This window comes from Spodoptera frugiperda, chromosome 21 (genome assembly GCF_023101765.2).
Source record: "Spodoptera frugiperda isolate SF20-4 chromosome 21, AGI-APGP_CSIRO_Sfru_2.0, whole genome shotgun sequence".
Lineage (NCBI taxonomy): Eukaryota > Metazoa > Arthropoda > Insecta > Lepidoptera > Noctuidae > Spodoptera > Spodoptera frugiperda.
Window position 1 is genome coordinate 609083 of NC_064232.1, and position 23539 is coordinate 632621.

The window sequence follows — 23539 nt, forward strand, 5'->3', positions numbered from 1 at the left end:
AGAAACTTTTGTATTCAGTCTAAATTAATAAACGATTTTAATAATAATTATCTACATATATCGCTCACCTAGTAATATATTGGCACATCTGAAAAAAAATGCGAAATTGACTTTATATGGTTTACGTGTTTAAAAGTGCATATTAATCTATTTATTTCCATATTCATCGGGAGAGGTCGTAAGTGTCATTATACTATTATTGTATTAGTGTTTCCTCCCTCACGCACGTAAAACAACGGTTCATTGGTCAGTAAACTTAAAACTAAACAAGTTAGGTAAACTATGAAAACCGTAAATGTGCCAATATATTACTAGGTGTATATATTGCTACTGCGAAATTTTTTAAACTTATTATTAGTTCCTAATACTTATAAGAGATGGCGTTATTTACAATAAGCAACAAAGCCTCTTACTCCTATACTCAGAGACATTTAATGATTACTTAAACTATTCCTTAGTAACGATTTTGTTCCTACAACAATTGCTAAGGACTGGGTTAAGTAATCATTAAATGACTCTGAGTACGGCGTTCAAAATTTTAATTAAAATCAAATGCGTATCTTACATATAAGCGTTTGGTATTCGATCAAATTGCAAATTACATATGATTATTAAATTCAATAATTTGGGATTACCTCTAACGCGACTTCAATGTTCCATAACGTACCAAAACCGCTGCAACTCCTGTACACCAGGATCTACAGTAGATACAACCATGCAAACACTTAATAATATCTTCTGATTTATTTCGTTGCGGGATCCAAGACAGTCATTCATGTCCCTGTGACGTTGGACTTCAGTGTTCCGGTGTTTGCATGGTAGTATCTACTGTAGATCCTGGTGCACAGGAGTTGCAGCGGTATGGGAGGTTGTGGCGGGCTTGTCCCACGAAAAAAGAAGAGGCATTACGTGCCGTAATGTGCACCTCTACCAACCCATTCAGGGACGAAAAAGGCGTGACGATACGAAGAATACTAGCCGCTTCCACTTCCCTCCGCTTATAACAGCCCATAAAAATACTAGAATTAGACACCCCAGACTAAAGACAAAGCCTCTTCAACTAATAATGACTTCAGCTTCATCGTCAGGTCCATATTTACTCTTGATAGTGTCCCAGACCTTCAGAGCAATAGATGCATCAGTATCTTTACACGTATAGGTCTGCCCAGGATGCTTTCTAGTATAATGGCGCAAAACATTCTGTTTATGAGAAAATCTCTTAGGACACACATGGCAGAGGAAATATTTCTCATTTATATGTGTTCTCATATGGTATTTGAGTCTACTCTCCCTAGGAAATTCTTTATGGCATATATCACAAACGGTATGCTTCACTTTTTCATGCCCAAGCATGTGACGTTGCATATTATGTTTATGAGAAAACTTCTTCTTGCAAATCTCACATGTAAAGGGTTTTTCACCAGTATGAACTCTCATATGGGGTTTTAGAAGACCGGAGCACGTAAACCCTTTACCGCAAACCGGACAGGAGTAAGGTCTGCTGTCTTCATGCAGCATCATGTGTCGAATTAAGGTGTTTTTGTATTTAAAGGTCATTTTGCAAATTTCGCATGCAAAAGGGCGTTCCGTATCATGCTTTTTGAGGTGAGATTTCAACATGGATTCTTTTTCAAAGGTCTTATCGCAGACCGTGCATACAATCGGATCATTAGTTTGAACTTTACAGCGGTCTTTTCTATCAAGATGCTTCTTCAAATTAGTGCGGAATGAGAACGCGTGTGAACAATTGGGGCATTTAAACGGTTTATCTTTTAAATGGGTCTTTTTATGTTGCATTAAGTTTGAGGAGGATTTGAACTTCTTTGGGCAGGTGTCGCATGCATAGCTTTTGAGGTCTGGGTCTGTGTGTGTGTGCTTTTTAAAGATGTGCCTGTCTAGTCTGATTTTGTTGAGAAACTGTCCAGGACACTGGGGACATTTCATCGTTTTGCGCGTGTGCAGTAAAAGGTGGCGGACTACATTGCCGCTGTTTGCGAAAGTTTTGCGACATATCCTGCAGATGAAGCGACCTTCTGGACTCACTGCGTAGTACTCTGGAAAGAAGAAGAGGAATTAGATTAAGAAGAATAATATCTGAAAAGAAAATGATCAAGCGCTATGATCACGGATGAACTATGTATAAAATAACGGTTGTTCATCCGTGATCATGGCGCTTGCAACAGTGTTCTCCCGCCTTGGGGAGGCGAGATGAAGTGTCAGACTCCTATTGACTAAAAACCACCCCGTTCCTACTCCTTCTTTTCGAACCAGAGCCCCGGTAAACCCGCTAGGTAGTCCGCAGCTTCTTTCGGTCCCTGTTCGGGATAATCTCTGGAATGGCTGAACCGATTTTGACCGGATTTTGATTGACAGGTAGCTGATGTACTAAGGAGTAATTTAGGCTATTTTCTATTAGTGACAAAGTCCGAAATCTACACGCGCGAAGCTGCGTGCATCAACTAGTTCATTCATACATAAGTCAGTTGGTTCGTACGCAAATGAATGACTAAAGCTAAAATATTTTGATTAGATATCTTTTGGATTGTACCTACAATGATAGTAAGGACATGCTTGATCGTATCACTCACATATATTGCGAAATTACATTCATGACATATGACTGTAGACAGGGGTGCATGTAAACCAATAAGTGTGGACGTGTCATGCTCCGGCACGAATGGGCCGGCTCGACCGGAGTGATACCACGGCCTTACCGAAAACCGACGCGAAACAACGTTGTGTTTCGTTGTGTGAGTGAGGTTACCGGAGGCCCGATTCCCCTTCCCAATCTTCCCAATCCCCGTTTCCCCAACAACCCTTAAATTCCTAACCCCCAAAAAGCCGGCAACGCACTTGTAATGCCTCTGGTGTTTCAAGTGTCCATGGGCGGCGGCGATTGCTTACCATCAGGTGATAAGTATGCTCGTTTACCGGCGGTGTTTCATAAAAAAAATCACTGGATGATGTTCCCCCAATAGAAAAGTGTTGCGGGTGTCCATGAGCGGCGTCGATTGCTTACCATCAGGTGATCCGTCTGCTCGTATGCCTAAGCGCGCACTATGAGCCTCTATCATGGCTAGAAACTAGTCGAGTTCCTCGTCAAAACATTACGTGAGTAAGCCGATAACATAATAATTCATTAAGCTGGTAATAAAGAATGTATTTATTAATTTATTACTCTTATACTCCACTCGTGAGGTAGTAGCCTTCAGTTCAGCGAGGTCATCCGAACTGGGGTAGTCAGACAGATCTGATGTTCCTTCGTAGACCGGATCCTCTGGCTCCGGTATGTCTGATAGATGCCCGTCTTCCGCTATCTGCAGGTTCGCTTCCTGGGACGTGGCATCTTCCTGGAATCAAAATAGTGTAAAGTCACACAGAGGCATTCGATTTATACACTGGGTGTGTTATATGCAAGGGTGGCGAACCATTGGCACACATGCTAATGATGGCAATCAGCACAATATTTTGGCCACCGTCATTGATCATAAAATCTGTCCTGGTGCTATTTTCAGAACAACTTTAAAGATTCTGAGTTACACAAATGACTCCAGTTCAGCACGAATGGATTAACCTAAAATTAAAAAATCATTTCTTTAAAAAATTATACGTTGTTACGTAAACTTGGTTAGTTCGCCATCTCTGGTAAGGTGTATAGTTTTATAAGTACCTTTACTAATGCGTTGGTGATCTTTAAAGAAGATTAACGCACGATTTTTCTTGTTACAAGGTTTTTTCTACGGTATAAGCCGGTAAACGAGCAGACGAATCACCTGATGGTGCAGACCGCCCATAGACACCCGAAACATCAGAAGCTTTACAAGTGCATTGCCGGCCTTTTGGGGATTAGGAATTTCAGAATTGTTGGGGAATCAGGGATTAGGAAGGGGGGTAATTGGGGCCTCCAGTTATCATGAAAAATAAACTTACACAATCCGGTTCTGACTTTACATATAACACATTCGGTTGTGGTGCAGGATGCAGGGTGCTCTGTGTTTCAGTCAGTGAGGAGTTGTCTGGTGGTGGGTCCACAGCCCCCGTGGCGAAGCTGGGAGGCTCCTGCGTGGGAGGATCGTAGGGTGTTTGTGGCTCATCTTCAGGTTCCGTTTTTATGCTGTAACAAAGAATAGAAATCTTAATTATAAATTATAATTATAAATAAGAAAACAAGTAATTAAGTGTGGGAGAGCCACGCTTGAATAAATGATAAATGATAAATGATATTTATTTCTGTAAATAGATTATAAAATAACACTTTTACACGTCAATATTTCAAATAGCTAGATGAGGCCGGCATTTCCTATCCGACTACTCTGAGAAGAAATGCCGAAACAAACTCAGAGGTCATAGTCTCTTTTAAAGTCCAGACAAAATCAATTAAAGATGTCGGAGAACCGTGCAAGTTTATTCTGTAGTGGTCTTTTGAGGAAAGAACCACAGCAGTTTGAGCGGACCTGTTCAGATGGCAGCACGCATGTGTCAGTTTACAATCAGCTCAGCTGACGGCTGTTGCTGAATGATCCGACGAACAATACCTACCAAAAGAACATTTGGGTAGGCCACACAAATGCTCACACTGTCAGAATATAATTAACTAAAAGTAAAATGACTAGGCAAACTCTCGCACGGTCCTCAAACTAACAATTTTAAAAATAATATGTGAAAACAAAAAAATATCGAATGATATTAATGTATATCATGTCAAATTGTATAAAAATGTAACTTGTGTTACAAACATGTCAACATGACCTGTGTGGACATTATAGCGGCTCACTCCCAAGCCTGACTATCATCTAAGTAGTCTTTAATTTTATAAAAAGCTTTACTATACAGTTTTTCTTTAATAACATTTTTAAATTTATTCAGGCTCAAACTTTGAATATCGCTGGGAATTTTATTGTAAAAGCGTATGCATTGACATCTGAACGAACCACTTATTTTCTTAAGTCTAGTAGTGGGAACAATATATTTGTTTTTACTTCTAGTGTTTATATTATGTTATGTTATTATGTATAATGGAATGGAATGGCTCGACCGGAATGCCACAGCCTCACAGAAAACCGATTCGTTGTGTGAGTGGTTGGGATATCCACCATGAAGCGATGGCGCTCCGCCGGGCCTCAAAGCCTCGAAGGAAGTCGGCCTTAGTATAAAATAGGAAGAAGGAGAATCATCCTCATTATTTCAGCCACAAGAAGTCTACGCTCAGCAGGTAGACGTGACGAAAGTATAACATATGTACATCTATCATACACCAAGTGAGTAAATCTCTATACGTATACGTTTTGTTGGTAGTTTAGGGAACAGAGAGTAAAGTTCCCTAAGAAAAGCAGTATCCTCCGACCAGGCGAGGTGATCATGCCTGGCGGGCTTTCTGCCCAACTGTAGTTCGTTGGGATTGTCTATCCATGTTTATTCGCATGTACACTTCACATGTGATTAGCTCGTCGAAAGTCTATGTGCGACTTCTGTCAGCCACCATTGGATGATTTGCCCCCTTCAAAAAAGCAGTGGACTATCACAGGTCGTTGAGATGGTGAAAAGATAAAGATAAACAAATTACCATTCACCGGCATTGTGTATCGATAACGCAATCTAACAATTTCTTGGAAAAAACTTTTGATATGAATTAAAGTTTCCATTGTACTGACTCATTCACATCATAATCTACATAATATGATCTAGCTAGAAACATATTATCAAGAGGAAATATTTTGTTGTATATGGACATCCGAAATACCAGAGGCGTTAAATGTGCGTTGCCAGCCTTTTGGGAGTTAGGAATTTAAGGGTTGTTTTTTTTTTGTGGAACACGACGGTAAACAAGTAGACGTATCACCTGATGGTAAGCAATCGCCGCCGCCCATGGACACTTGAAAGACCAGAGGCGTTACAAGTGCGTTGCCGGCCTTTTGGGCTTGAGAATTTAAGGGTTGTTGGGGAATCGGGAATTGGGAAGATTGGGAAGGGGGGAATTGGGCCTCCGGTAACCTCACTCACACAACGAAACACAACGCAAGCGTTGTTTCACGTTGGTTTTCTGTTAGGCCATGGTATCACTCCGGTCGAGCCGGCCCATTCGTGCCGAAGCATGGCTCTCCCACACAATTTATTATTGATGTAATTACATTCAGCTATTGTTCACGTAACGTGTGATAGCTGTTATCAAATTCCGTGTAAGTTAGATAATACCATACAATTTTGGTCCAAATATACCTACATGAATGAGGAAAAGGTGTAATATTATAGTATTATCATTGGTATCAATAATCCGTGTTTAGCAAACATTGATATTTTAGTTAGTTAAGGAATCATACGAGCACTTTGTTATGAGATGTGCACGCACGATGCAATGGTTTCTTTTTTTAAGGGGAGAAAATTATCTAATGACCACACATGCTTTTTTTAAGGGGGCACATCATCCAAATTCTTCTCCCGCCTTGGGCGAGGCGAGAGAGAGTGTCAGACTCTTACTGACTAAAAACCAACCCGTTCCTACTCCTGCTTTTCTAGCCGGAGCCCCGGTAAACCCGCTAGGTAGTCCGCAGCTCCGGATCAGGCATCAGCCATACTGGGCCCCATCTGTGGTGGTCTAATGGCCCTTTGAGGCACACGCGGAACGCGATGCGCCGCACGTTCGGGTCTGGTTTTGGTTGGGCGGCAAGCTAAGCTTGCCCTCCGCAGATCCGCACTTACGGTGGCCGGAGATCGTCGCGTGATCCCCAACGCCCGGAGTGTCTCTCGCGACGGCTGGGGCGTGAAGAAGTTCGTTCCCTCACGCGCCCCGCTTTCTTCTTAGCTAGCATGACTGCTTTGCAGAAGAAGGAGACGGCATCCCAGACTCCCAGTAGGAACGGGGTGGTTAGTCAGTAAGAGTCTGACACTCCCTCTCGAAGAGAAGAGAAGTCATTGGATGATTTTCCCCCTTAAAAAAAAAGCTCATGTAGTGTAGATGTGTTAACAAGGATGGGTAGAATAATGTACGGAACTTATTATTTTATAATTGTTATAAATTGATAATGTTTTTGTAATTATAAAGTAACTGATAGCGATTGAGTCAGCGTCGCTCGTGTATGTGAGTCATATATTTATTATATGCTTTATTGATCTGGCTGCGGGCTTTTCCAAAATGATAAGAACCTAAAATAACTTCGTTAATTCATATAACATAATCATGTTTCCACTTTGAGATAAGCGTCCACAGGCCCGCATCGTACGCATCGCACGCAACGGATTTTAGTTTGTCTTGTATAGAAACTCATACAACTGCGTCCACTGATCCGCATCGTACGGACCGCATCATCGGCAATGCCTACATGCGACGCCTACTAATCCCCGATTCCCCAACAACCCTTAAATTCCTAACACCCAAAAGGCCGGTAACGCACTTGTAATGCCTCTGGTGTTTCAGGTGTCCATGGGCGGCGGCGATTGCTTACCATCAGGTGATCCGTCTGCTCGTTTACCGGCGTATACCATAAAAATACGAAGATTTTATTTGTTTATGACGAATAAGCGACCTGACCGAAGAAAGGTCAGGTAGATGACGTACAAAGCAAAAAACTTCAACGTAATTTCACATTTCAGACTATTTATAAACGGTTTTTATGAATGGCATACGGTGAACGAAAACATCGCGAGGAAAACTGGATTCATAACTTCTAATTGGAAGTTTAAAATCACCAATGTATCTAGTACAAGATTTTTCATAAAAGACGTGTATTTTCAATAATGTGTCTTTTTTAAGGGGTTAAAATCATCCAATGACTTATATCGCCTTGGGCGAGGCGAGAGGGAGTGTCAGACTCTTACTGACTAAAAACCACCCCGTTCCTACTCCTGCTTTTCGAGCCGGAGCCCCGGTAAACCCGCTAGGTAGTCCGCAGCTCCAGACAACATTGGGTCTACGGTTACACAGTACGCATACACACTCCTAAAATCCGAATATCCTTACCGGCTCATAAGTAACAAAAATAAATCTCTTTTCGAGTCTGTCGGTATGAACGCGATAAACTAAACATTAATGGTGCTTTTCCACCAGAGATGTGCTAAGCTACGTTGCTGTGTATGCGTTTCTTTTTTCTTTTTTTTTATGGAAAAGGTGGCAAACTAGCAAACGAGTCACCTGATGGTAAGCGATCAGCGCCGCCCATGGACACCCGCAACACCAGAGTACTAACAGGTGCGTTGCCGGCCTTTTAAAAAGGCGTATGCTTTTCTTGAAGGTCGTATCGGTCCGGCAATACCGCTGACGACAGCTCATTCCACAGTTTTGCTGTGCGAGGCAGAAAGTTTCGCGAGAAGCGCACAGTTGTTTGGCTTCCACCAAACATATTCATTACTTAACATAACTTAGCACTGGTGAAAATGGACTCAGCTAAGCTATGTTTCTTAGTAGAGAAGATTTCACCTATCTACTCTTTTGAACCATTTTTGATAGATAAAACATCGGTACACAGATCAAATAAACATTGCGAAAATACATCGGACCCAATAAAATGCCCTGAGAATTCCACATGAACAAAGTCGGAATAAAAACCTATATCGTCCAACATTACTTTCGGTTGTGCGATATCTTTTATCATGCCATATCATGTATTTTATCAATATATCTAATCTGCCCACTTATAGTGGTACGACGTTAAATAAATTGTTAGTAAATGGATCAAAGCGACCAGACTCAAACGTTTTTGCGTAGAAAAGTGAACGAAGTCAGGATGTGCTGCCTAGCGGAATTTATCGTCAAATATGTGTTGATTATAGTCAACATCGTTTTTGCTGTAAGTTTGTTTGTCATTTATATTATGTTTAGTTTGGTGTTTTCATGGTTATATCTACTGTAGATCCTGGCTTACAGGAGTTGCAACGGTATGGGAGATTGTGGCGGGCTTGTCCCGTTTTACGTTTAGCCTCTACATCATTATTACAGTGTTCTTTTTATGGTATAAGCGGGTAAACGTGCTATCGGATCACCTGATGGTAAGCAATTGCCGCCGTCCATAAAACACCAGAGACGTTACAAGTGCGTTGCCGGCCTTTTGGGGGTTAGGAATTTAAGAGTTGTTGGGGAATCGGGGATTGGAAAGATTGGGGAGGAGAGTAATTGGGCCTCCGGTAACCTCACTCATACAACGCAAGCGTTGTTTCACTTCGGTTTTCTGCTCGGCCGTGGTATCACTCCAGTCGAGCCGGCCCATTCATGCCGAAGCATGGCTCTCCCACATTTAATGTCGTATCTTCAAGTCTTAAGTGAACAGGTTGTTTATGTAGGCGTGCTTGTAGGCCGCATCATTGCTTACCACCAGGCGAGATAGTGCAAAAACGCCTACCTATTACCAATATAAAAAAAAATATGTCAGCCCAGATTCACCTACTGCTGGCAATAGGTCTCTCTACTGGCATAATTTTCTATTTTTTGTTTCTGAGAAATGGTCTTTTCATTTTTAATTATTCTTCATAAGAGGGCAGAATCATTCAAGACTCCTCCCGCTCTGGGCGAAGCTAGAGTGTCAGACTTTTACTGATAAAACACCACCCCGTTCTTACTCCCGCTTCGAGCCGGAGCCCCGGTAAACCCGTTAGGTTGTCCGCAGCTCCGAATTCTCCATCCGCCTTCATGATCATTTTAGTCTAGTATAGACATCTAATCTAACTTTGTAAGATCTACTTCTCTTCCGATATTTTTTTATAAATCGGATGTTGGTGTTAAGATGCTTTTCTACCAGAAATGTGCTGTATAGCCAAGCTACGAAGACGTGATAGCTAAGTTGTGAAACTATGTAGCCTTTAATACTAAGCTATGTAGCTGCATCATACATTTGTGACTCGAGTCATTGTTAAGGTTTCTAGGAACATTGAAATTCATTTGAAAATTGAAAGTACTTTGATAGTAGATAGTTTTTTTAAGCACCTTCTTCAGATTCACTTATTCTCCAATAAAGTCAGTTCTTCGCTGACCGTCGTCAAGCGCGGACGTATAAGCATTATACAAGTTACTAAAGTTCGTTTAAAATGTATGGAGGCGGTGCAATTTGTGTGGGCCATGGGTGTAAGGGAAGGTGTTTATGTGATTTCATGTTATTGGTAGGTTTCTTACTTCTTCTTTTGCGTACAAATCTTCTACTTTGGATCGACCACATAGCTGTACCTATGGACGTTTCAAAAGAGAATTTCAAGATACATTTGTTTTTTCATATTTTTTATGGTATAAGCCAGTAAACGAGCAGACTGATAACCTGATGGTAAGCAATCGCCGCCGCCCATGGACACTTGAAACACCAGAGGCGTTACAAGTGCGTTGCCGAGCTTTTGAGGGTTACGAATTTAAGGATTGTTGGAGAATCGGAATTGGGAAGATTAAGAAAAGGGGATAATTGGGCCGTCGGTAACCTCATTCATACAACGCAAGCATTGTTTCACGTCGGTTTTCTGCTCGGCCGTGGTATTACTCCGGTCGAGCCGTCCCGTTCGTGCCGAAGCATGGCTCTCCCCACTTTTGAAACCATACATAACGCAAAGTAACATAAATGTGTGATTCATCTAGGTACATTATTGGTAAAAACTACTTCTCATTTAGTTCTTATGCAATAGCCCTTTGAACGTCCCCTACCTTTATTCTTTTATTTTTTTCATTTTTTTTTCATTTTAAAAAAACGTTGCCCCACATTAGTATTTTCTCCTGTGTCGTGGGTGCGTTTACAAACATACAAGTTCACATACACATGACACCCAGACCCGAAACAACAATTTGTGGATCACACAAAGAGTTGCTCCGTGCGGGAATCGAACCCGCTACCCGTAGCGCGGCAGCCAGTTACCCAGCCACCGCACTAACCGTGCATTCTACACCAGGCATTTTTAGTACACAATTCTAACTTCTAACTTTTTCCATTTCCAGCTCGCCGGTCTAGCAATCATCGGCCTGGGAACAGCAGTGCACGTCAACCTGAATGACTTCTACCAGATCATTGACATCAGGGTCCTGACCATCTCCGTCATCGTGCTAGGATGCATCGTCTTCGTGATAGCGTTCTGCGCTTGCTGCGGCGCCATCAGGGAGTCCAAGTGCATGCTGGGTTTCGTAAGTTACTATATTATGTTTTTGAAACAATATTTTGAAAGTGGGTGGACACGTTAAACACTTAGCGGAGAATTTGCCTTCAACAGTTTTCTTTCGGCGGTTAATGCTTTAAATAACCTGCCCACCTGACTGCCTTGTTGGCCGAGTGGTTGCAACTGCGATTGCGGGCAAGAGATCTTGGTTTCGACTCCGAGGTCGAGCAAAGTATTAATGCGTTTTTTTCGGTTATTCGGAATTTTCTCAATAGTGGCACGGAGCCTGTAAATGTGCCCGGTATATGACAATAGGCTCACCACTTATTACACGGGATTTATAACATAAATGAGAGGTATTACAAACGCGTTGTCGACCATATAGGAATCTGTTTAATTTCACTATTAAAAGTTTTGCAAAAAATCTATGGTGCTATTAATATCAAATAGTGGATTGGGCATTGACGGTAAGCATTCGCCGCCGCCCATGGACACGTGAAACACCATAGGCGTTACAAGTGCGTTGCCGACCTTTTGGGGTTAGGAATTAAAGGGTTGTTGAGGATTAGGGAATCATGGACATACGTTAACGTGGTCGTGGTATCACTCCGGTCGAGCCGGCCCATTCGTGCCGAAGCATGGCTCTCCCACACTTAAATGATACTTCCCCGGTCAAGCAGACCTATTGAAATTCCATAACGCAGATAGGCTCTCATCGAGAGGTCTCAATGTCCAGTCAACAAGTACGTAAAGTACATTCTTCAATCCAAGTGACATATGTACTCAATGCCTGTCAAGAGCTATTTACAGATAAACAGTGATTCATGTAGGTTGACTGTCCAGGCGACACACGTACTTAGGTATCGTCATGAGCTAATGTTCACATGTAAACAGCAGCTCATGTAGTGTAGATGTCCAGTCAACAAGGATGTAGCGAGGTTGACTGTCCAGGCGACACACGTACTTAGGTATCGTCATGAGCTAATGTTCACATGTAAACAGCAGCTCATGTAGTGTAGATGTCCAGTCAACAAGGATGTAGCGAGGTTGACTGTCCAGGCGACACACGTACTTAGGTATCGTCATGAGCTAATGTTCACATGTAAACAGCAGCTCATGTAGTGTAGATGTCCAGTCAACAAGGATGTAGCGAGGTTGACTGTCCAGGCGACACACGTACTTAGGTATCGTCATGAGCTAATGTTCACATGTAAACAGCAGCTCATGTAGTGTAGATGTCCAGTCAACAAGGATGTAGCGAGGTTGACTGTCCAGGCGACACACGTACTTAGGAATCGTCATGAGCTAATGTTCACATGTAAACAGCAGCTCATGTAGTGTAGATGTCCAGTCAACAAGGATGTAGCGAGGTTGACTGTCCAGGCGACACACGTACTTAGGTATCGTCATGAGCTAATGTTCACATGTAAACAGCAGCTCATGTAGTGTAGATGTCCAGTCAACAAGGATGTAGCGAGGTTGACTGTCCAGGCGACACACGTACTTAGGTATCGTCATGAGCTAATGTTCACATGTAAACAGCAGCTCATGTAGTGTAGATGTCCAGTCAACAAGGATGTAGCGAGGTTGACTGTCCAGGCGACACACGTACTTAGGTATCGTCATGAGCTAATGTTCACATGTAAACAGCAGCTCATGTAGTGTAGATGTCCAGTCAACAATGATGTAGCGAGGTTGACTGTGCAGGCGACACACGTACTTGTGTACCTAGTTTCAATTGAAACTTGGTTTACAATGTACCAATGAGTACAAGAATGAATCACAAATACAAAACCTTCTACATTAGTCGATATTTGGAGATTACCATTATCTATTGCGATAAGGCTTACTCGAAAGCACTGAGTAAATAAACAGTTAAACTTATCAGTTGATAACATTCAGGAATACTGTGTATTTTATATCTAAAAATATTTTCCCGCTTTTGATACCTATAAAATTTGATGTTAGAAATTTTTCGTTACCCAATAATGTAGATGATTATTTTAATGTCCGTCTTGTAGATTATTTTAAAACATTACACACGTATTCATTATTTTCTTACGGAAACAAATACTTTCGAAGATATATCGATGTGAAATATCACATGCCATCACTTTTAAGTATATTTTATACGTAATGCCCCTACCACAGAATAATAAGTACAACTCCTAGACATTGATTAATTTTACCTAAGTATTGTTATCTTATATGACAAAATAAATAATTTTTCATTACCTAACTGACCAACTATTTAGATTTTTTACTTTCATACCCCGTCATCATCCCTATTTCCATATCAGACGTCGATTTGCGTTCAGTAGGTGGCGCTAGTTACGAGTTAAGTCCTGTACAGTACTCTCGACTCATCTTGGCAGGTCTGAACTACGTGCAGAAAGCTGCGCAATAAGTATTTTTTAGAATCAAATGGTGGCATGATGCGAGGTGCGGGGGCGGCGATCTAGGCTAGAGATTGACCATTTCTAAATACAATTGACCCTTTACACTTATTGTGGAGCCTTCTGCACGTATTTCAGACCTGCCAAGATCCGTTGAGAGTACTGTACATCACTATCGTCGTCAGACGCTCAATTATGCGACGTCAACGTCACGCTTTTTATCCCAAAACCGAAGGGGTAGGCAGAGGTGCACATTACGACACGTAATGCCGCTATACAATGTACACACACTTTTCACCATTTGTGTTATAAGTCCCATGTAATAAGGGATGAGTCTATAGCCATATACTGGACACAATTCCGACCCTCTTATATTAAAGAAATTAAATTATTTCTTAGAAATTATGGAGCGCTTTATGCATATGACAATAGGCTCACCACCTATTATATGGTACTTACAACATAAATTGTGAAAAAGTGGGTGTACATTGTACAGTGGCATTACGTGATATAGTGTGCATCTCTGCCTACCTCTTCAGGGATTAGAGGCGGGACGATATGTATGTATGTATGTATAGAGCGTTTTATCCCTGAGACTAGCTGTAGACTTACTGGTATCACATAAGACCTTTATAAAGCCACTTTTAATTACAAAAACATGAAATCATTGTTAATTAGTTTTGTAAAGTCATTTACAGTCTTAATTAAAGATTATTGGTGATAACACATACTTAGCTATCTTTTAATCAAAAAGTAATACCAATTATGTCAGCATTAAGATTGCAATCATAGGGGAATTTGTATACGGAACTCAAAAGCCGGACTTTAAAAGCCAATAACACTTTGCTCGACTTAGAAAATACCAAAAGATAACTTTCGTTTATAGATCACCACTTAATAAAGCCATAATAAGGATAATGACGGGTATGAAAATTAGAAATCTAATTAGTCCGTCAGTTAGGTAATGCAAAAATATTAGACACGTATTTTTTTATTTTGTCATTTAAGATGTGATGTATGATTATACTTAGATAAAACGAATCAAAGTTTAGGAGTGGGAGAAAATACGTCTATTCTACGTATAAAATGTACCTAGAAGCCTAGCAATATATCTTCGAAAGTATTTGTTTCCGTAAGAAAATAAAAAATACGTGTCTAATGTTTTATTTTAATCAACAATCCGACGGACATTAGAATACAAATCCAAAATACAAGTACAGCATTTAATAATAATTAATTAATTAATCTGTTAGTTTGGTACGCTCCCACGCGCAAACCGCTAACCCGATTGTGATGAAATTCGACATGCATATAGCTCGAATTAGAGGCGGAACAGAACGGTTTAAATGCTGTGGTAAAGATAGCTGTTAAGATACATTTTAACACTGCTAAATATCGTTAATTTTGAAATAGACGAATGCAACGCAACGCATGGAAATCTATACTATCTATACTAATATTATAAAGCTGAAGAGTTTGTTTGTTTGTTTGTTTGTTTGAACGCGCTAATCTCCGGAACTATTGGTCCGATTTGAATAATTCTTTTTGTGTTGAATAGTGCATTTATCGAGGAAGGCTATAGGCTATAAAACATCACGCTATGACCAATAGGAGCTAAGCAGAGCGGGTGAAACCGCGCGGAAGTAGCTAGTAAATTATAACACTAATGCTGAAAAGTGGGTGTACACTGTACAATGGCATTGAGTGCCCTGATGTGCACCTCTGCTTCCCTTCGGGGATAAAAGGCGTGACGATACGAGTTGTTTAGACTTTAAAAGAGACCGTGACCTGTTTGTTTTAGTGTTTTTTGTGAGAGTAGATATACAAGATAGTTATTTCTAATAGTTATATAAAAATAAGTCGGATTTTCCTTCCTGACGCTATAACTCCAGAACGCACGAACCGATTTCCGCGGTTTTGCATTCGTTGGAAAGGTCTCGGGCTCCGTGAGGTTTATAGCAAAGAAAAGTTTGGAAAAATTCAAGAGAATAGCAGGTAAACAGGGAAAATTATTAGTGGTGAAACGGAGTTCGCCGGGTTTGCTAGTACCTTATAATTTTAAAATATTGACGTGAAACGTGTTATGTAGGAGCTTATTAACAGAAAACATTCCTTAGAATTGGTTGATATGCCGTCTCTATAACGAAATACCTTCTGTTTCCAGTACGCAGCCTGCATGGCGATACTGGCAGCCCTGAAGATCTATATCACAGTGGTGATATTCTCATTCCTGGGACATACCATGGATACCATATCGAAATGGCTGGACACTGCGTTCAAGAATAGGGATCTGGATCCAGTTTTCAATGGGTTGGAGATGCTGGTTAGTATTTGTTATTAAACGAGCATGCAGGGGCCTTAGTCTGCTATTACAATCGTGTCAGAATGGTCGATCATTGAGCAGTGCAAGAGAGACGGAGCTATGTAGGTTGTATAGCTCCATCCCTCTTGCACTGCTCAGTGATCGACCATTCTGACACAATTGTAATAGCAGACTAAGGCCCCTGATCTCCTGATGGTAAGCAATGAGCGATACTTATGAGCAGAGCAGAAGAGGCGTTACAAGTTATAAATGTATTGCCGGCCCTTTTTTTTGAAGGGGGAAAGTCATTCAATGGCTTTTTCTGTCTTGTGTGAGGCAAGAGGGAGTGTCAGACTCTTACTGACTAAACACCACCCCGTTCCTACTCCTGCTTTTCGAGCCGGAGCCCCGGTAACCCGCTAGGTAGTCCGCGGCTCCGGATCAGGCATCAGTCCTACTGGGCCCCATCTGTGGTGGTTTGATGACTCTTTGAGGCGCGCGCGGAACGCGACGCGCCTCACGTACAGGATTGGATCTGGTCGGGCGGCGAGCTACCCTTATTCCCCGCCCGCAGACCCGCACACTGTTGACCACTTAGCGGAAGATTTGCCTTCAACAGTTTTTTCTCGGCGGTTAATGCCTTAAACCGTGTTTACTGAACTATGAATACCTATTAACCATGCTCCTTTTAAATTTCAGTTCCAATGTTGCGGTACAAACGGTACCTCCTCGTATGTAGCAGCAGGTCGCCCAATCCCAGTGTCTTGCTGCCCCCATCCGGAAGCGGAGACTCCGTTGCAGTGTGACAGCACCAACGCGTTTGGAGGCTGCACTGACAAGCTGAGCGACTACTTCGACACCTTTGGGGAAGCTATCGGAGGAGTCTTGGTCGTGGTCATCATTGTCGAAGTGAGTTCTCTATTCATCTTTTTTTTTATCTATACATACTATACTAATATTATAAAGCTGAAGAGTTTGTTTGTTTGAACGCGCTAATCTCCAGAACTACTGGCCCGATTTGGATAATTCTTTTTGTGTTGGATAGTCCATTTATCGAGGAAGGTTATAGGTTATAATACATCTTGCTATGATCAATAGGAACCAAGCAGAGCGGATGAAACCGCGCGGAAGCAGCTAGTTAATTATAATGTTCTTCGGCTGAGTCACGTAACTGTTCGACGAGGAACTCGACTAGTTTCAAGCAATGCTAGAGACTCGTTCAGCAGTATTCCGCGACACACGAGGCGGCGAGTGTCGAGATCGTCGTCAAACAGTTACGTAGTAGTTAGTAGGAAAATCAGCTCGAGAATATGATGTAGCAATATTTTCGAAGCCATCTATAGCACACATCCCTAGCACGCATCTTTCCATATAAAACATAGCTTAGCTAAGTCCATTTCCGCCAGTGCTAAGCTATGTGTACTAATGAATATGGTTGGTGGAAGCCGAACGCATCCACAGCGACGTAGCATAGCACATCCCTGGTGGAAAAAGGCTTCGGCATCTCGCAAGCCTTACAAAGGTCATGAACATTCTATAACTATGAACAATATTTTTAAAGAATCCATAATTCATAAAAACGTAACAACTAAAAACGTCCGCACGAAACATTTTAACATAACTGTAAAAATAACAGTTTGTCAGTCTGTCACGCTTTCACGCATAAACCGCTGGACCGTTCGCGATGAAATTTAATACGGAGATAAACGAAGCTGAGTTAATTATGTAACCGTAAATATATTGAATGATAGTTATGTTATATATAATAACACTACATAACTTATTTCTCACTGTTTCACATCATGCGACTTTATTATAAGACTTGAAGATCATCAAGTAACATCTCCTGTCTTGGATGAGTCGAGAGAGAGTTTTATATACTCTTGCTGACTAAACACCACCCCGTTCCTAGTCCTAGTTCGAATCGGAGCCCCAGACAACCTAGCGGGTTAAGGTCGTCTGCGTGGTTTCTTAAGGGACTGCATATTTAATAGAGATCGGGCATCAGTGCTACATCTCTATTATATAAAAATCAATTGTTGTTCGTTAGTCTCGCTGAAACTGGAGAACAGCTAGAGACCAAATTGATTAATGAAAGAAGAAGTCTTGAATTATTAATGGAAGTCCAGGAAATGTATAAAATACGAGAAAAAACTTTGAAGGTGGTACGAAGTCTGCAAGGTTAGCTAATACTAAATGTAATGCCTTCACCAGTTATGTTATGAGTTGCATGATGGCTCCTAAACACCGCTTTTGGCGATCGGGTTAGCCGGAATTTTCTGCTTCATCTTAAATTTTTCATGGGAAACTGACGGAGTTGTCAATTGGCGCAGTAAGTGGGTGGCAACTTATCGCAAGTCCGAATCTCCGCACGAAAAAGTAGATGTTTCACGTTATGATTTTTGCTTTTGAAATTATGCATTTTTAAACGGTCAGGAAAAAATTCTAATATTTAACTTTTTGAAGTAGTCTAAATAATAAGGTGTTCTAATTATCTGCCACGGCTTTAAACACTACCCCTGATTAAAGCCGTGGCAGATACTTTTCAAGCTCTTTATAGTAGCCTAAATAGGGTGAGAATCTAAATGCCATATATTAGGTATTAGGTAGTAAGCACTAACTATTGGTACATGGTATTAATTATATATTTTTTATCTTTTCCAGTGCATCTGTGTCATCTTCGGCCTGTTCATGTGCTGTCAGATAAGGGGGCGAAGGACTGTATAAATTAAAAATAAAATAAAACACAATTTTATCATGTAACCTTTTAAAACAAAAGGACAAATGATAAACTCATCGACGCCATCTCAAAACGTTTAATTTATTTAATAATATTTAAAGTTAATTTGCCATAATTTTAGTTAATAAGTACTTATTTTAATTATGTTATAATTATAATAAATTATCTTTTTTAAGTATAATGTATTTGTTTTATGCCTATTGACCCTATTATGATAGATATGCCTGATAATATTTGCAGTACCCTTAGTATGAGTGTGCTTGACATTTAAAGTAATCGAAACAAATAAACCAACCAATCTAACTGAATGTGCTCTACTGCTCTTGTTTCGAAGTATACAGATATTCAAAGGCGAAGAAAGATTTTAATTATCATATACTGAACCTTCCTCTTCCTTTTGCCAGTAGCTTCGCCCACTTTCCGTGAGATAAAAAGCAAGGTTCGAAAATATCCGATTAACCCGGTAAACAAGTAAACAGATCACTTGATGGTACGCAATCGCCGTCGCTCATTGACACCAGAAACACCAGAGGCATTAAGTGTTTTGCTGGCCTGTTGGGAGTTAGCAGGGATTAGGAAGGGATGTAATTGGACCTCAGGTAACATCACTCACACAACACAAGCGTTGTTTCACGTCGGTTTTCTGTGAGGCCTTGGTATAACTCCAGTTGAGCCATGTTATAAATTAATTATTGTAATGTTTTAAATTAGTTATATATTATTTATAATGAAGAACCAATGGCCATTAGGATGGAAAGGTTCCCAAGTGGAGAATATTATTGAAACGCAGTTGGAAAGACAATTCTATTTTTATATTTGGAATATTTTAATAATCTATCGAGACTAGTATGACTAATTGTGTTTTAAATACTGATTTCTATTTTATTATTGTATGCCTCAACGGTGGGACATAGCTGAACTTATTTTAATTATTTAAGACCTGTATTTATGATGCATACCTATAGTCCACAACAAAATAAGTGTAGATTTCTATGGCGAAGAACGAGCAAGAAACTCCATAGGTCTCCCTTTCTCAATCAGTTTTATAAAACAAACCAATTCTATTGAACAATATGTCCTACAAATTTAATTTTTTCTATATATATATAAGATAAATATTAATTTGATATGAATTTGGTATGAGAGAGAAACTCGTAGACATAAATAAACATGGTAAATATCCCGCATTATGTTCTAATATTTAAAATCCAAACAAAGTGTACCGTTGCCAAGAGATCTGCCTTCTGCATCAAGCCGTTAATCATCCGCCTAACACCAGCCTCTTTAAATGGATGTCGAGGTTTTTAGTGATTAACCCAGTGGCCAACACGAATTAATATTTATATTTATTTGATTATTAAATTCTTATAGGATTTATTCTAATACACCTACATAATATACGCAATTAATATCTTTGAGAATTTACTACCAAAACTATGGAACGGTAATATTGTTATTTTCAAATTATAATCTTTTATTTTATTTGCCGTAAAAAAAAATTAAGAAAAATGTAGAGTTGCGCGGCTAATTTATTAAAAAAAAATTGCCGGCAAAGGCAATATTTTGGTCAGACGAAAATTATTATAGTCTACAGAAAATTTTTATTCGTATTTTTTAAATATTATTTATATTAATATAATTTACCTGATAGCAAGCGGTGGCACTTCTATTTCCAATTTAATATTCACGGACTGAGGCAGTCCCCTGGAATCTAGTGTCTCCGAAGAATCAGCCTTTTCATCACCATCTTCAGTAACGTCCTCAATTTCTTGTTTCACCACAACGTACTCAAAAGCCATATTTTTAACAATACACTTCACATTTTCTATAATTCACACAATAAATATAATTTTCGGCAAGCCATAAATAGCGAAACGAAATTCAGACATTTTTCACAGTATAAGTACTCGTTTGACAGCTATGGCCAGTGTTGCCATATATGAATATAGATTTGTTTGTGTTCAAGGTCATTATAGATTGGTCAAAAAAATAATATTGTATTGATCGGAAAAAATTACTAAAATGAAGCATAATTATTGATTTGACACTTTAATATTCTTGTATTAATTTACTTCTGCCAGCAATTTCACTCGCTTTTTCAGCACGACTGGCGCCGATTTTGATTAATTCGCAACGTCACACCTTTTATCTCCGAACGGGTAGGCAGAGGTGCACATTACGGCACGTAATGCCGCTATACAATGTACACCCACTTTTCACAATTTGTATAATTACCATGTAATTGGGGGTAAGCCTATTGTCGTATATAATTCTAGACTCCGTGTTACTACTAAGAAATTTAAAAAGACCCGAAAAAAGCCCTGTATTACTTTGCCCGACCCGGGAATCGAACCCAAGATCCCTTGTCCAGCAGTTACAAGTAGTAGTAGTAGGTGGAACATAGAGTCCACACGATGGAAAGGACCAGGGGGAAAAAGAAATGTCGCGGAATGCTGCTCATCTTTATATTATAATTCTTCTGTACGTGTGTATGTCACTGAACTTCTCTTAAACGAGTGGACCGATTTTGATGAACTTTTTTGTGTGTGTTCAAGGGGATCTGAGAATGGTTTAGATTCACATTACTTTATCCGCTGGACAATGTTTTTTTAATTAGTTTTTAATTTATTAGTAGTTGTTGATTTTGGAATGTTTTACATTGGATCCGACAGACGGCGCTACCATCGCAATGTCAAATATTAATGACGTTAGATATTGTCATAACATTTGAATAACAATTTTCATCAAAAAAGTCCAGAATGTTTTAGCTTATTAAAAAAAGTTTAAAATTTTCAAATTAAAGACGTGTAGACAGGACAACGTCTGTCGGGTCCGCTAGTAAATATATAAGCCTCTAGCATGGCTTGTAACTAGTCGAGTTCCTCGTCAAACAGTTACGTGAGTAAGCCGATGACATATAATAATTACATTGGAGATATGGAATAAATGGCTTTATTATTATTATTATTCCTATCAGTGGTAATTAGTTATGATATGTCTTGTGTCCGATCGTATTGTCTTTTTCTGAGAACCACATTGTTTATGTTTCCTGAATGCATTGATTCCAATTTGAAACACATTCCTTTATGTATGGGATGCCATTCTGAAAATATTTTCAAAGTCAAAGTCAAAATTATTTATGTATTTCAAATAGACCAGGGGGCCTACTCTAATTCAACGAAAAACGAAGTTTCGTCCGAAACTTCGCAGATTGCATACTACAATTCTATTTATTGCGAACTTTCGTGAATGAAATGAAGATAAATAAATAGGTTTTGATATGAAATTAAAAATAAAACGTTATTTCAAGTAATTCTATTAGTAAATCAATTAAACCTACGGCCGAAGATTAAACGAAACTTCGGATTCAAGAACCGGAGTAGGCCCCCTGGACCAGAAAGGCACATTTGAACGTCAAAGCAAATATAATAATATTAATAACGTCTGTCTGTCGGTCAGTCCTCTAGTTGCTCTATTTGCTCGTTCCAAAGTGTAGTTTATTGTATTTAATCTTTTTTTATAACGTCTTTAATCCCCGAAGGGTTAGACAGAGGTGCACATTAAACCGAAAAAGGCCCAGTAATACTTGGCCCGACCCGGGAATCGAACCCGAGACCCCTTGCCCGGAAATCACACTTGCAATCTTTCGGCCAACAAGGCAGTCACTATGTATTTAATCTGTGGTAACTAAAAAGCCTAGAGTTTAAACTATTTGGATTGTAGGCTTTTGAGTTGGAACATAATCTATACTTTAACAAAAAATCCCAGATTACTTACGTATTATTAATGGAGAAAAGCTCTACTAGTTTCGAGTCACAGAGGGACTCTTCGTCATGAGCAGCGTGCATGCAACGCACATAAAAGTTAAGAAATAAATAGACAATGCCATTTTACTTACGTGGTCCTGAAAATATATAAAAAATATATAATTAACTCCATAATCTGAGCCAGATTGCACGGTTCAATTCCCGCACGGAACAACTCTTTGTGTGATCCACAAATTGTTCGGGTCTGGGTGTCATGTTTATGTGAACTTGTATGTTTGTAAACGCACCCACGACACAGGAGAAAATACTAGTGTGGGGCAACGTTTAAAAAAAAATCGGACGTGAGAGGTCGCCGTCGCCGACCAGATCTCTGAGGACACGGCGGTGCTCAGCCCATGCAGGGCACACCGCCACCGTATGCTCCACCGTGTCTTCCGGGCGGTGACGACAACAAGGCGTTTCCTCTCGCCCAATCAGAAACAGGTACCTCCCGAAACTCCTGTGCCCGGTAATCACCATGCATTTTTTTTTACATTTAATGGGTCGACGTTTGACCGCTATCTCACCTGATGGTAAGTGATGATGCGGCCTACGGTGGAGCACGTCTGCCCATAAGCAACCTATTCACTCGGGCCTTGAAGACACCCAAGTTATACCCATCAGGAAACACAGACTCCGGCAAGGAGTTCCACTCCCTAGCAGTTCGCACAAGGAAGCTTGAAGCGAAGCGCTTCGTGCGAGTGGGTGGGATATCTACCATGAAGCGGTGATGCCTCGCCGATTGTCTTCGATTCGTAACTGCGTTAGGCGAAGTAAGGACACCGTAGCATCTTTCAAGGCACTGACAGAGAAGACTTACAAAAAGGGTATAAAAAGCTCAAAACTGGTTGAAGATATGCAACGTCATCACGCCTTTTATCCCCGAAGGGGTAGCCAAAGGTGCACATTACGACACGTAATGCCGCTTTACACAATACACCCACTTTTCACCATTTGTGTTTTAAGTACCATGTAATAGGGGGTGAGCCTATTGCTATACATATACTGGGCACAATTTCAGACTCCGTGTTACTACTGAGAAATATTCGAAAAACCGAAAATTGCTCAGTAATACTATGCCCGACTTGGGAATCGGACGCACTTGCGACCACTCGACCAATGAGGCAGTCAGTAATTGAAGATATCTGCTTCAGAATTGAGTTGTTCACACACACACACACACGCATAACGTTGTATAAAAAGGGTACTTACGCTTTGTAGAATTGGAACTTAAAACGGGATA

At 40.3% G+C, this 23539-nt stretch overlaps 2 protein-coding genes and 1 long non-coding RNA gene across 4 annotated transcripts; 2 read left to right on the top strand and 1 right to left on the bottom strand.

Moving 5' to 3' along the window:
- Window positions 1–215: 215 nt before the first annotated feature.
- On the bottom strand, window positions 216–20424 carry LOC118280405 (zinc finger protein OZF-like). Its single transcript, XM_035600407.2, has 4 exons — window positions 20135–20424; window positions 3931–4114; window positions 3179–3350; window positions 216–2054 (listed from the first exon to the last, which is right to left on the bottom strand). Exons 1-4 carry the CDS (start codon window positions 20287–20289, stop codon window positions 1057–1059), a joined length of 1509 nt encoding a protein of 502 aa, XP_035456300.2. The 5' UTR covers window positions 20290–20424; the 3' UTR covers window positions 216–1056.
- LOC118280406 (leukocyte surface antigen CD53-like) lies at window positions 8612–18663 on the top strand. Of its 2 annotated transcripts, none has more exons than XM_035600408.2 (5): window positions 8612–8780; window positions 10898–11080; window positions 15613–15771; window positions 16450–16659; window positions 18415–18663. In XM_035600408.2, the coding sequence occupies exons 1-5, from the start codon at window positions 8661–8663 to the stop codon at window positions 18475–18477; spliced, it is 735 nt and encodes a 244-aa protein (XP_035456301.2). In that variant the 5' UTR covers window positions 8612–8660; the 3' UTR covers window positions 18478–18663. The 2 variants fall into 2 exon arrangements, with proteins under 2 accessions (XP_035456301.2, XP_035456302.2); XM_035600409.2 differs by lacking the exon at window positions 8612–8780 and adding an exon at window positions 9955–10083.
- Window positions 11087–12681, top strand: LOC126912038 (uncharacterized). Its single transcript, XR_007706653.1, has 2 exons — window positions 11087–12314; window positions 12423–12681. It is a non-coding gene; the product is annotated as an uncharacterized LOC126912038 (long non-coding RNA).
- Window positions 20425–23539: the final 3115 nt, after the last annotated feature.